The following is a 14,407-nucleotide window of genomic DNA, read 5'->3' as shown; positions in this document are numbered from 1 at the left end:
AACGACGTTGCGTGTCGCACTTTTGTTGCCTGGGGCGTGGTTCCCCAGAGGGCGTTTCAGGTTTCCCAAGGGACTGCCTTTCTAAACTTAATGTCTAAAAGAGAAGAAATATATTTGTGCGTATTATAATCAAATATTTTCCACAATCAAACCTCAATGGTCGAATGGTTGTACTGTTCAAAGTTAAGCATTTGGTAACAGGAAACAATTGTCACATTATTGGTCAGGATATTTATACATTTAACGGCATTTCGAACGATGGTTATTTCGTCCACTTGAGGGAGCTCAGGTTACATGAGGAAAGCTTAGATTAATCCAAGGTCATCTCTCCTTAGGAACCAGGGAACTTAGTTATTCAGCCTTAAATTCAAGCTGGCGATTAAGAGTATAGTAAGACATTTCTTTATCATCATTTCTAAAGGGATTTTGTAGGAAAGTATTATGAACATGCATTGATTCCATTAGATGAGGGAGTGTCTTGCTGAAAATAAAAACACTGCAAAAGTAACTTATTTAGATTCTTTTCAGCACTAATATCAACAACAGATAGCAACAACATGTTAACATAGCTACTCAAATAGAGGAAGTAACTAAAGATTTAATTAAACTTAATTAAATGCTTTGAGTCTTTGGGGACTGCAGTCTTTGGTTATTTAAAGTTCGGTTTCCTGGGTTATGGTAGGTATGATAGGCTGTTCAGGGAAATGCTAATCGCTGGTTCGTGTCCCTTTGTCAGTTTAACAGTCAGGCCCCGCGTTATCAGCTTCGAAATCAAAAAGGCGCCAGTTTTACGATCAACTGCCCAGGCATAGCACTTAAAGAAAGCAACTTTCACCCCCCCTTCCGTTGGGGTCTCCCCAGCAGTCCGTTGAAAGTTGATCTCCAACACCCCCTGCGCCTCTCTGGGAGAGGGAAAGAGGAATTTGGAGTAGCTCCAAATTTATTCAATATAAAATGCACAAATCCACACCGTTGTTTCACTACATTATACAAAGTGTTAGAGTCAGTGTTTTTAGCCCGCAAGAAATGATGTAACGGTACAAAGCGTGATTTGTTTATACTAGTGTGGTGTCCGAACCATAATGCTGCGATGATGTGTTGAGAAGAAACCCGCTTGACACTGTTCTTGATCATAAAAGTTTATTAAATCAAGGAGTTCAGCATCAATTACAAGCTCTGCAGCAGCTTGGAGAGTGACCCAGCCCGTCTCAGTCTCTGTAACTTGCATGACCCACATAATATACAATAATGCAACATAACGAAGCAGGACAACAACAGTGGAAGACCCGTACAGTAGGCAAAGTTACAGTAACGTTACTTACTATGGTCTAATTGTTATACTAAAGATTCAGTCTAGCTCACTAACCGTTTTCATTATCATCCAATAAATTAAGCTATGCTTACATTGCTGAGCCTACACAAATAGTTATTGAAAAGTCAGCAGTCAAGCAAACACTGATGTATCATGTTGGCTAAATGTAGTCAGTCTAAGATTGTCATGAAATAAGCATGGATGGCTGATAATATTACTGTAAGGTTCCAGTGGGCGTTTACCTGAGTTTCCAGCATGTTGTGTGAAGCTATCTCCGTTCGTCTGTCTCTGTGTAAGAATCTGCTGCTCATGAGTTTGAGCATATGCGCGAGCACACGCTTGGGAAGGTAGTGGTTAGAATCTAAAAACTGCATCGCTAGTGGCCGCTGAAAACTACATATAGCCCCTTTAAGTGATAATCATACAATTGTACGTAAAGTGAGTTCTGCAGTGTAGTTTTAGTGTTCCTGCATGGTATCTTTTAAAATTATTATTATATCAACCCTCTGTCATTTTAAATCTAACAAAGCAAGCCATTGAAGCTGACAGGGTATTATAATCCTGGTGGGGATATTTATGTCCTTTCACCTGAATGTTCCTTGAATAATTTGTGACACTGACGGGGAGAATTATCTGAAGCACATAATGACCATGGATGGATAAACCTTTCCTAAAGTAGGCTTGTACATTTGTAGATGTGTTTGCCCAAATTACGAACAATATTTTCTCACCATTTTCTGCATGAAATGGAATTTAGTTGTGGCACTCAAAGCATTTAGAAATTACATTTTAACATAAGCAGCAACAATCATTTCCCAAAACAATGTCCCTATTGCACTCGGCCAACATGAAGCATTTCCAAGTTTTTTTAGTTTGTCTAACATGAATCTATGCATCTACTCTTCAGTTTTATTCTAAACAGCTCTGTACACTGGCTGTGTAACAGCTCAAGTTTCACTAGTGCCTTCTCTTGCAAATCATGTCCTATTTGCTTGGATTTCTCCACAGCAGAAAACAAAACTTCAAACTTGTAAATGAGGTTGTCTTTGAAGTTTTAGAAGTTCTGTTAATCTGTTCTGTGGGAGTTTTCCTCATCCTGAGCTGAGGGTCTGATGCAAGGTTTTCACATACTGTTTCAATTTGGCCAGTTATGAAGCCCTGTGATTACTAATAAACGAGAAGGAGCGAAAACAGTTCTCCATGCTCCCAGACGCATGGGCAGGAGCACACAGTTAGAGCACCCCAAATAACAAACTCTCAGTATAGAGTGAGTCATAGAAAAACCAGAGACATCCCACAAATAGAAATGAATAAAAGAGCAGGGGAAGTAAATAGATTATTAGCGTAGTTAGAATTAGAATACGTTCTCTTTCAAATCACACATCTGAAGATATTAATGAAAAGTTTGTTCTTGCAGATTCTTGCTTATTATTAGCTATGACCACTACAGAAAGATGCAGATGAACATTTAACAACATTATTAGTGTAATGATTAGTGTAATCTTTTGTGAATCGGACCTTGAGACAGAGCAGATAGTGGTTGCAATTGATACCCAATTCATGCTGTTATCAGCGGCTGCAGTCCGTTCTTTGTTAATATGCCTCTGAGTGCTTCCTGAAACAACTAAAATGCTGCATCACTAGAAGTTCTCTCTGTGTTTGAATCAAGTATTGTGATGTATTGTGTATTATTTTTACTCACAGTTCAGTGAAGTGTTTTTCTGTCTCCTCTCCTTCAGTCTGACAGACATTGACGCTGGTTTACCCTATGACAAGGAGTCTATGGCCATAATCCACCTGAACAACAGTACGGTCATGTACCTGAAGGAGGTCACCAAGTTCCTTGCTGTGGTTTGCTTCCTTCGCGAGGAAAGCTTTGAGAAGAAAGGTCAGTCCGTTTACAGTCAACCCATTTACATGCACGTTAGAAATTAACAGTGTGTTTCAACAGTTAATTTAATTATAATATTATAATAATACTGAACATTGAATTAAAACGGAGGCTCTACTCTTTATTTACCCATTGGTAAATTGTAGTATGGGAGCTCCATTTACTTTAATTCATTCCTACACACGCGCTTCCATCAGGTTTTTAAAAAAAAAAATTATTTTACCTGTCCTGCAGCCTGGTATAGAGTATGAGGAGCTGGATACCATATTGTGCCAGACAGATTTTACTTTAACAAGGGAGTATTAATATACCCCTTTGACTGTTTTATTATTTAATTAAATTGATTTGTCACTGGGCGGGGTCACAGACATGGAGATGGGGGGACACAAACAGCACAGAGAAAGGACAACACCTGCGAGAGAACGAGGATGGGGGCTTGGGGCGGAGAAAAACAAACAACAATAAACAAACAAAACAGGAAAAAGAAGAGACAACAAGCCCAACAGCAGCAATAAACAGCTGGCATAGGAAGACAACTGAGAGAGAAATGAAAACGAGAAACAGTCAAGCAAAATAAATAAACAACACAGCACAGCCATGAGAGCTGGAATAATAATTAATTTAAAAAAGTAGCTGAAAGGAAAACATCAAGAATAATTCTACCAGGGGCAACCTTTGTTTGTGTTTGTGTCTATATGTGAGACTGTGTGTGTGTGTGTGTGTGTGTGTGTGTGTGTGTGTGTGTGTGTGTGTGCATAAGCCACAACCGACTCCAGCAACCGGCAGGCAAGAACCCCAGTAGCCAAACGGGGTGGGAGAAAAAAGTTGACTCCCAGATGCACACGTGGTATCAACGTGAACGCGGAAGACCCCGACCTGATGAACAGATGCCAAAAAACCGACCATCCAAATGCCAGTCGACAACACAATGCCGACGGAATGCAAAAGGCAGAACCCGCGAAAGAGCAGCGGCCGTATGAAGGCTTTTTAATGCAAGCAAAAAAAAAGAGTTTTGAGAGAAAATTTATCACACTGCAATCATAAATCAAGTTTCTAAGTAAAAATAAACAGGCCTCTTTGTTACACAAAAAGATTTTATTGCTATTGAAATTATTTAAAAATTATTATATAAAATGATTATTATTATTCATATTATTTTATTGCAAGTCAAAAAGTTTTGCAAGTTAAATAGTTTTGCAAGTCAAAAAGTCAGCCACTGCACACAAAACGTGATGATGTTTATCTGGACCCCTTGGCCCATGCATACCTGTTAAATAAAAAAAAAGAGCCGTTAAAAAAGAGGTGTCAAGTGTCAATGTAGTAATCAGTGTACGTTATGTGTTAATATTTACTATACTATAATTATATATTATTAATATAGTATATTTATACTATAATTCCTGCAAATATTTATTATAATATAATATAGCCTAATGATAATAATAAAGCAATGTTTTAATTCATACCACTGTTGAATATTTTATTTCTTCAAAAGTGATTTTAAGTTTCACAAACCAAGAATATTCTGTAATGTTACATCACGAGCCAGATGTATCTCGATTTAAGTTAAAACTTTACAACATTACTGAGAATTTAGTGATAGAAAAACAGCAGTACAAACATTAACACTATCTTTCAGCTGTTGCTGGACACGTCTGCTGCAGTGGTCTGTGTGACTGGACCTGAGGGAGCTAACCGGAGCTAGCTGGCTAACCATCACAGGATGTGTGCCTAAAGTTATTGATTATATGCATGTAGACCGGTTGACCCTACAGCGGCATACATCGGCCGCTAGCGGATAGGGTTAACCTCCATTGTGTTGCTGTGCAGCCTCCGGTAACGTTACTGGAGCTATATAACACCCGTCTGCACTATGGTCGGCACTTGCGGAGCTTCTCAACTCCGGAAACGTTTGAACACATTTTCGATTCGCCGATAACTGCCGATATTCGAAAGCTACACAGTTGATTTGGGGGATTAATAAATAAATAATAGAAACCTGGACAGAGACTTCATTGCTCATTACGTGGTCAACACTTTCTCTCACACACAGCAGCCCACTACTTGCCCCAGATGTGTGTGATACTGCCACAAAGTTTAAGTTTTAAAATTCTGAAATAAACCAACCAAGACTACTTATCAAGGAGAGACGCAACCTTTATGGTATCATATTAATTATTATTTATTATGTCGTAATGACATTCATGTTGTAGAAAACGGGTTTATTTTAGTGTGTTTGTCTTATTAATATAATGTACATTTGTGATTATTATTTACTTTATTCACTGTACACACACAGATTACACAGTTAGGATCTGATCTGATTTGATTCACGGTAATGGTAATAGTGAGCATCTTGAACCTGAAACCTCTCAGGGCACGATGCAACTGCCTTTGTCTAAAACGCGCCTCAGCCCGCCGTCCTTCTTTGGAACTATAAAGTACCAGCTGTAAAACCCGGACTCCTGGTCTGGCAGGGAAACACGTTCTATGGCCCCTCTGACCAGCAGAACCTGTACTTCCTATTCCATAACCCGAGCCTGTTCTGGAACCACTATAGTCGGCACCACCCCAGCAAACTTGGGGGATAAAAAAACCACTATCATCAATGGAACTCCAATACTACAATTCACCATGGCAACGGGTAAATAAAGAGCAGAGCCTCCTTCCTTAATCAATGATAAAGTTGTTTCAGTGCAACTGTTGCCAACCTGACAGCTGCCTTAATGTCCACAGAGTCACAGTGTTATAAAGGAGGACAGTGTAGCCTATAGATTTTATTCTGTGCTGAGGAAGAATCCTAGATGTCCGGAGATATCTTTCTCTGTCCATACATCGATGACAGATTAACTGGGATTTACATGTTTTTAAAGACATAAACTTCTGCAGATGAATGCGTTCCAAAATGTGCTTTGATATCAACAGTATGAATGCGGAAAGAAAACAGTGTGTCAATCAGCTTCTTTTAGGCTCCGCAGGAGGGGAGTTTGATGAAGTAAAAGGGTTTATCTGATCTCAGTCTCTGAAACAGAAGAGTTTCCCTCATCTCGGGCATAACATACTCAGAGTTTTCACTAATCCCACTTTCTGAAAAGGTAAATGTTTATAACCGAATCGGTGGTGTCTTTAAAACCCTGTTGTGTACGCAAGTACACTGCACTTCACTGCCTTTTTAATACAGCAGTGTTTATATACATGCAGTACTTACATACACATCGCTGGTGATTGGGTAACACCTCTGACACACCCACCAAATGAGAGAGAAGGTACTTCAAAGCCTAACGCACACCATTGCACACCGTTTTGGGGAAGCATGTTGTTCATCCCAGACACCATAGCAAACCGGTGAAAAATGTTTTGAGATTGAACATGCCCCACATTTCACTGCAAGAGAAAAATTACAAATATGACCACAGGGTCACAACAGTTACTGCAATTATCTACATTGAGCTATCTTTCAGAACAGATGATCAGAGTCAGTGGTTATCTTGTAGCTGACACGGCCTGGATTTGATTCAAACCCACTATGTACCATACCTATAAAACTTGTCTGTGGTCTTGTGTCTCACTGTCACCCAGATGAATCAGAGCTGCTCAGCAAGTGTAAGGCTACATACTTTTAATGTACAAGGTAGGATTATTAACATTTTACAACACAGCGGTTTTTGTATAACTTTTTAAACAAGTTATGCAACTGCTCGAGGATTCTGCCTCTTAAAAGGAAGTTTTTCCTTGCCTCTGTCGCCTTGTGCTTGCTCTTGGTGGGAACTGTTGGACTTCTGTAAATAACATAAGAAAGCAGGTTTAACAAGCTCTGAGCTTAACACTGAGCTCTGAGTTGACTGAGCCTGAGATGTGAAACTCCGAGTTTTTGGTTTCAGAAAAGCCGATCAGAATAAGTTTAGTCAACTCTGAGTATGTTGAACCTGATGGAAGTACGTGCGTGGGGAAAAGCCATCATCAATGGAGCTCCGATACTATGATTCACTGTGGTAACGGGTAGGCAGTGCCTCCGTTTTAATCGGTGGAGCTATAAATATGAATGTGCGCCAATGTGGACCATGATAGGCTATTTATGTTAAAACACAGGTGTGGAGGAAAAATCAATACGTTAACAATATTAGCTACATTTTATACAGCGTTGCTCATTCATCATTTACCACAGTGGGATTTTCTTGGAATGATAAAGTGCTGGAATTCTCCTACGGCCCATTACATTCATTTTAAATAGGCTACAGGCCTGTTTATTCAGCTGGAACCTGACGGGACTAAATGCCGGTGGCAATAACTGAAGATGAAATTATTAATGGAACAGATTAGACACAGTTTAGGTTACTCATGGACCTGTGATTGTAAAGTCACAGTCCGACTCAGTAGGCCTATTAATGATTTTTTTGCAGTGTAAAATGTGTCTAGGATCAAACTGACTGTGAAGTTTTAGATGTCTATTTTACATTAATAAAATCTTGCTCATTTCGTATTTTATGAAATGCTGTCAAAACACATTCAGACTATCAGCAGATAATGAAAAACTCACTTTTAAACTACATTTAGCCACATTATCTCTAGTATGATAAATACGATAGGAATTACTGTTCATTAATCAGTTTTGTAAAGATGAGTTGTTGCAATAATTTAGGTCACAGTAAGTATTTTTGTGCAACTGTTGCACAGAGCCACTGTGTTATAAAGTAGGACAGTGTAAGATTTTATTCTGTGCTGAGGGTAAATCCACAATCTCCAAAGAAAACTCTCTGTCCATACATCGATGAAGGATTGATCATAAAAGTGGTCATGTTCAAGATCATGTTTGGGTAAAAAAACTATTATCTGACCGGGATACAGCTGTTTCTAAAGATGAAAATTGTGTTCCAATATGTGCTTTGATATGGACAGCATGAATGTCAGACTGCCGCTTCAGGCTCTGCAGGAGGGGAGGAATCAGAGAGAAACTCAGTGTTTGTTGTTCACAGCGTAAGTTGCTGGGGTTACTGATCTAGAGTTTATCTGATCTCGGTCTCTGAAACCGAAAACCCAGAGTTTCCCTCATCTCGGGCTTAACATACTCAGAGTTTTCAGTAAATCCGCTTTCTAAAACAGGGCCCCGCTCTTTTATGAGAAGCGTTCTGAGATAACTGATGTTGTGATTTGGCGCTATATAAATAAGACTGAATTTAATTAAATACAAAATTATATATATGGTGGCCCAGGAGATAGCACTGTGGCCTCACAGTAAGAAGGGCTTAGGTTCGATCCTTGTTAGTTTATCTTGTAGGCTGAGGTGCACAAAGTTAAGAAGAGAAGACCAAAAAAAAACAAATATGCAAACCCCTGAATCCATAAGAATAAAGCAAAGTGTGTGATGAAATGATAGTGAGGAAGAAGACTGTTTTCTGTTCTCTCTTAAGCTTCATCATTTTATTTACTACATTCATCACTTTTCATTTTAAAATGTATTTTGTTGTTGAAGCCTTTTCACAGATAAATATAATGCTGCAGTCTCACTGTGAATGACACTCAATTATGAAAAATAAAATAATAAAACAAAGATGGATAGCTCTGTGGTATAAACCCCAAACTCACAAGTTAAAGTAAATGTAACAAAAACGTAGAAGAAGAAATTGGCATTCCAACAATTGAAGAATCATGTTTAATCTGGCAGGACTTAAAACTTATAGGAAGGCCCTCTGTAATGCCAGGGCAGCCTATTTCTCATCATTAATAGAGGATAATAAGAATACCACCTGGTTTCTTCTCAGAGAGAGAGTCACAGCTCTATTGAGCCATGTATGTAGCCCTCAGTAGTACTTCATCAGCTTATTCAGTGATAAAATTATAATTATTAGAGACAAAATTTAGACCTACCCTCTACTAGCACAGACTATATCTTTTTTTTTTCACCTTATTACAAACTATTTATTTTAGTTTTTGCTTAATAATGCTGTTTTGACCAACAATAGTGTATTGATTATTGACAAATATAAATTGACATTTAGCTCACTCTGTAGGGCGAGAGCCTGCAGGACTTAAAAATCAGGCAAACACATAAAATAAAAAGTGTGCAACGTGTTTCAGCGTCGTCAAGGTAACGTGATAAAGTGGCAAAGCGCTGTCCTGTTCCTGTTTACAGCATTTTGAGCCCTTGCAGCCTCTTGCACTCAATCACTTTCTAAGTGACGTCAGTAAAGTCTGTGAGGGTTCAGGGCTTAGGACTTCGGGGGGACATTGGGATTGAGCCAGTCTCTCTCTGTTGGCCAGCTGCTTCAACCCCAGCCTTTGTTCCTTTGTTTAATTTGTTGCACCCACCAACATGCGTTGCACTTCATTCTCACTCATCTGACATGACTGATGTTCCTTTTTTCTTCTTTTTTTTTTTTAAACCACAGACTATATCTAAACTCAGGAACCTTAGAAACAGCTGTAAAACCTGATATATATTTAGACTACAATCTTCAATCTTTACCAACTAACTTCACTAATTTCCTCATCTAAACCATCAACCTGTCTCTTAGACCCCATCCTGTCTAGGCTGCTTGAATAAGTTTTACCACATGTATGTACCGCAGTACTTTAAAGTAGCTGTAATTAAACCTCTTCTGAAAAAGCCCAAACTTGATCCGGATGTTTTAGCCAACTATAGACCTATATCTAACCTTCCATTTCTCTCTAAAGTTCTGGAGAAAGCAGTTGCTAAACAGCTGTGTGACTTTCTACAGAGCAATAGTTTATTTGAGGATTTTTTAGTTTTAGGATACTTGTCATGTTAGATCTTAGTCCTCCATTGACCATGACATCCTATTACAGACACTTTAACATTAAAATGGCATTATATTAACAGCTGGTTTAAGTCCTACTTATCAGATTGATCTCACTTTGTACATGGTTTAGGGTTAGCGATGATGTTGCTCATATCACTCTGTTAAGCCCCACCCACCAAACCCACAAGCAGGAGCTGGTTGCCCTGTAAAACCTCCTCCTGCGTATGGCTCACTCTCCACAGTGAGTCTTGCCAGAACCCCAGTCCTTCTCACATCGACTCGTTTTCTCAGAGATGACCCTCCAATAGTTTGCGTCTTACAAATAGTTTCTTAGACGTGTTTGCAAAACGTCTGTAGCCACACTTACGAGATTGAGGTTGACTTAGTGAGAGCATGTGTGAAGAGGGGGGCTGCCCCTGGCTCTGATAGGTTGTTTTGACCCGGTAGTGGTGGCATTAGGAGTAGCCAGAGGAATCAAATATTTTTTTTACAGAGTATCTGTCTCATGTAGTACTGTAATTATATAGTGACAGTTTTAGCAAATATCACAAAAAAATTGCTGCTGCTTTTACTCTTTCAGTCTTGTCTCTGTCCCTCCCAGGACTGATTGACTACAACTTCCACTGTTTCAAGAAAGCCATCCAGGAGGTTTTTGATGTTCGAGTAAAGGTTCAACAAAATCGTAAACTCCTCAATCAGAGGAGGTGGAGCAAACTGACTGTGACCAATGGAGTACTCAGCAACCCCCACTGAGGACATATCAAACAGCCAAATATACCTGAGCTGGACCCTGACAAATCCAGGAGACTCCATCCTCATTCAAAGGAACACATTACCTTTTTCCTTACTCTGTTTTTCTCTCTACTTTTTACTTCACTTTTTAAAAACTTTTATCACAGTACTCTTTAGTGGCATGTAGCTCAAGGTACAGTATAGATTTATTTTTATTTGATTACAGCAGGTTGTAAAGTTAAATTGAGTTTGTAACTCCCTTCTGCTACGTAGCAGACAATATACATTAATATAAAAGCAATCATAAAAATTGTAAACATAAATAAACTATATCCAGTGGAGCAGTATTGAGGATGAATTTAGGTTTAAGCCTGATAGTTTGGGGGGAAAAGCTGCTCTACAGTCTGGTGGTTCAACTTCTAGCTCTCTTCCCAGAAGGCGGCAGGGTGAACAGGCTGTGGCTGGGTGGGTACTGTCCTTTAGTATCCTTTGGGCTCTGTAGGTACCTCACCTCACCGATATCACTGATGCTCAGGAGATGGGTACCAATGATCTTCTGAGCAGTTTTAATCACCTGCTGCAGAGCCCTCCGGTCCTGGGCCGTGCACATCCCATGCCAGTTTGTGATGTTTCCAGTCAGAATGCTTTAACTCCTCTGTCAAAGCTGACAAGAACTTGGCCTTCTTAAGCTTCCTCAAGAAATACAGTCCATTCTGAGCTTTCTTCACCAGCGTGGAGATGTGAGGTGACCACGTCAGGTTCTCTGTGATGCTGATTCCCAGGAACCTGAAACTCTTCACCTGCTCCACCTCAGCTCCACTGATGTGGACAGGTCTTTATCTCCTTTTTCCTATAATCAATAATCAGCTCCTCAGTTTTGCTGATGTTGAGCAGTAGGTTGTTATAAGATTATCAATTTCCTCCTGATATGAAGTCATTGCTTGAATGATGTCAGGGGATTCAGTCTTGGGTGTACAGTGTGAACGGGAGGGGGCTGAGCACACAACAGCACAAGAGTTCATGTCACTAACTTAACAGTAACACAACATTCACTCAGTATACTGTATAACGACCATAAAAATAACTAACAGGTAGCATTACAATTAGTGTCACTATCGTCTTGTAAAAGTCTCTTTTATTTATTTGTTTATTTACTTAGATTCCATTACAACAAAAAGAGTAGCATTTCTTCCTTGCATGGATTGTGCTACCTTACAGTCTATATCACAGAAATCAATCAGAAATATTTAAGTGAACCACAGTATAATCTACTTCTGTTGTACTGACTGTATTAAGAGTTTTGAACTTGGTATAGAGAAATGTAAGTTAGCAATTGTTAAAAAAAAAGGTGTAGTTTAATATGATATCCTGTGAGACAAATGAGTGATGGACTGTACTTCAGTCAGGATACTCGCCTTAAAGTTTTAACCATTTATTTCAACTATAACACCATTTGGTGGTGTGACTCTGCTCCTGTGATGCTCTGGGTCAAATTGCTGTCCAATCCCAATCATGCTGGCAAAACACCCTATAGTTAGAGATATCCCACAGATAGAAATGAATAAAACATTTTTATAAACTTTCTTTAAATCATCTGTCCGTCCATCCATCCATCCATCCATCCATCCATCGTTAACTGCTTATCCTGTGTACAGGGTTGTGGGGTCTTTAAATAATTTTAATGCATATTTATTCATTAATTACTATTCTACTATTCTTTAATTGTTATTTTTGTATTTTACACATTTGAGCCCTTACAGCTTAACTTAAAGCCTCTCTGAATAAACAAACACCCATTTGATTAACTTTTCCTGAAGTGCTCAAAAAACCAAACAATTTACAATCATTTGCAGCACACAAAAAGAACCAGGGATAATGAATGGAGATATCTGTTTCTGCAAAAGAATGCCTCAAATATGTTGTACATCAGGAATCATATTAATTAATGGGCTACTTGCCTTTCGCCCAGAGATGCTCGATTGAGTTTGAAATTGAGTATATGATTTGAATTAGCAAATATATTGATTTTCTAGTCGTAGAATTAGGTTTTGTGGGGAACACAGTGCAGGACTATAGACCGACGGCCTGCATAGGTCCGGAACAATAGTCCTGCAGGGTTCCTTGCAAACTTGGACAGGATGGCAGGGAGGGAAACAGATGATAGCAACAGTATGGAGTTTAGTGAGGAAGAGGGAAATTACACAGATAAGGTGGGAGGGAAAAGGTGGAAATATGTGGTAAGACAGAACAGGAACGCAGGTAGGTTTAAGAGAAAGAAAAACACATCTAGTTTAAGCGAAGCAGAAAGTGAGGGAAGAGAGAGTGAGAAGAAAGAGGTGTTGGGGGGGGGATCGAAGGAATAATGCCAGGGAGTTGGAAGGAGGCTATAATAATTCCAATAAGGAAACCTGGAAAAGATGTCAGTAGACCTGGAAGCTATAGATCAATTGCCTTGACATCTCATATCTGTAGGAAAGAGAAATGGTGGTTTCATACCAAAGCGGTCTTAGGAAGGGAAGGAGTACAATAGATCCAGTGCTGGGGCTAGAAGATGAAATAAAGAAATTTCAAGTAAATAAAAAGACAATGGTTGCAGTATTTTTCAACGTGGAAAGAAAGAAGAAAACGTAGCTCAGATAAAATAGTAAAATCACAATAATAAATTGTCAAATTAGAGTGATAACAGTCTGTACTTTGTTTTAAGACTAGATGTGTGAGTGTGTGAGGCCCTGTTCACTGAAACCTGTGGTAAAAATAAATAAAAATAAATAATTACAGGTTCACAATACCCCATAGATTTTCTATAGGGTTAAGGTCAGGCCAGTTTGCTGGCCAATTAAGAACAGAGATACCATGGTCCTTAAACCAGGTACTGGTAGCTTTGGCACTGTGTGCAGGTGCCAAGTCCTGTTAGAAAATGAAATCTGCATCTCCATAAAGTTGGTCAGCAGCAGAAAGCATGAAGTGCTCTAAAACTTCCTGGTAGACGGCTGCGTTGACCTTGGACCTCAGAAAACACAGTGGACCAACACCAGCAGATTACATGGCACCCCAAACCATCACTGACTGTGGAAACTTTACACTGGACTTCAAGCAACGTGGATTCTGTACCTCTCCTCTATTCCTCCAGACTCTGGGACCTTGATTTCCAAAGGAAATGCAAAATTTACTTTCATCAGAGAACATAACTTTGGACCAATCAGCAGCAGTCCAGTCCTTTTTGTCTTTAGCCCAGGCGAGACGCTTCTGACGCTGTGTCTTGTTCAAGAGTGGCTTGACACAAGGAATGTGACAGCTGAAACCCATGTCTTGCATACGTCTGTGCGTGGTGGTTCTTGAAGCACTGACTCCAGCTGCAGTCCACTCTTCTCCCCCACATTTTTGAATGGGTTTTGTTTCACAATCCTCTCCAGGATGCGGTTATCCCTATTGCTTGTACACTTTTTTCTACCACATCTTTTCCTTCCCTTCGCCTCTCTATTAATGTGCTTGGACACAGAGCTCTGTGAACAGCCAGCCTCTTTAGCAATGACCTTTTGTGTCTTGCCCTCCTTGTGCAAGGTGTCAATGGTCGTCTTTTGGACAGCTGTCAAGTCAGCAGTCTTCCCCATGATTGTGTAGCCTACAGAACTAGACTGAGAGACTATTTAAAGGCCTTTGCAGGTGTTTTGAGTTAATTAGCTGATTAGAGTGTGGCACCAGGTGTCTTCAATA

The 14,407-nt window shown here is 39.5% G+C and overlaps 1 protein-coding gene across 1 annotated transcript in view; it reads left to right on the top strand.

Moving 5' to 3' along the window:
* rragd (ras-related GTP binding D) overlaps positions 1-13,536 on the top strand; it is a 97,666-nt gene extending 84,130 nt beyond the window's left edge. Inside the window, exons 6-7 of the mRNA XM_038729226.1 lie at positions 3,052-3,200; positions 10,563-13,536. Coding sequence (XP_038585154.1) covers positions 3,052-3,200; positions 10,563-10,714 — 301 coding nt within the window. The 3' untranslated portion in view covers positions 10,715-13,536. The remainder of the gene's footprint in view (positions 1-3,051; positions 3,201-10,562) is intronic.
* Positions 13,537-14,407: the final 871 nt, after the last annotated feature.

The sequence above is a fragment of the Micropterus salmoides genome, unplaced genomic scaffold, assembly GCF_014851395.1.
Source record: "Micropterus salmoides isolate LMB-PRFRI ecotype aquatic unplaced genomic scaffold, ASM1485139v1 Ms_hic_scaffold_19, whole genome shotgun sequence".
Taxonomy (NCBI): Eukaryota; Metazoa; Chordata; class Actinopteri; order Centrarchiformes; family Centrarchidae; genus Micropterus; species Micropterus salmoides.
This window is presented reverse-complemented; position numbering and strand designations above follow the sequence as displayed.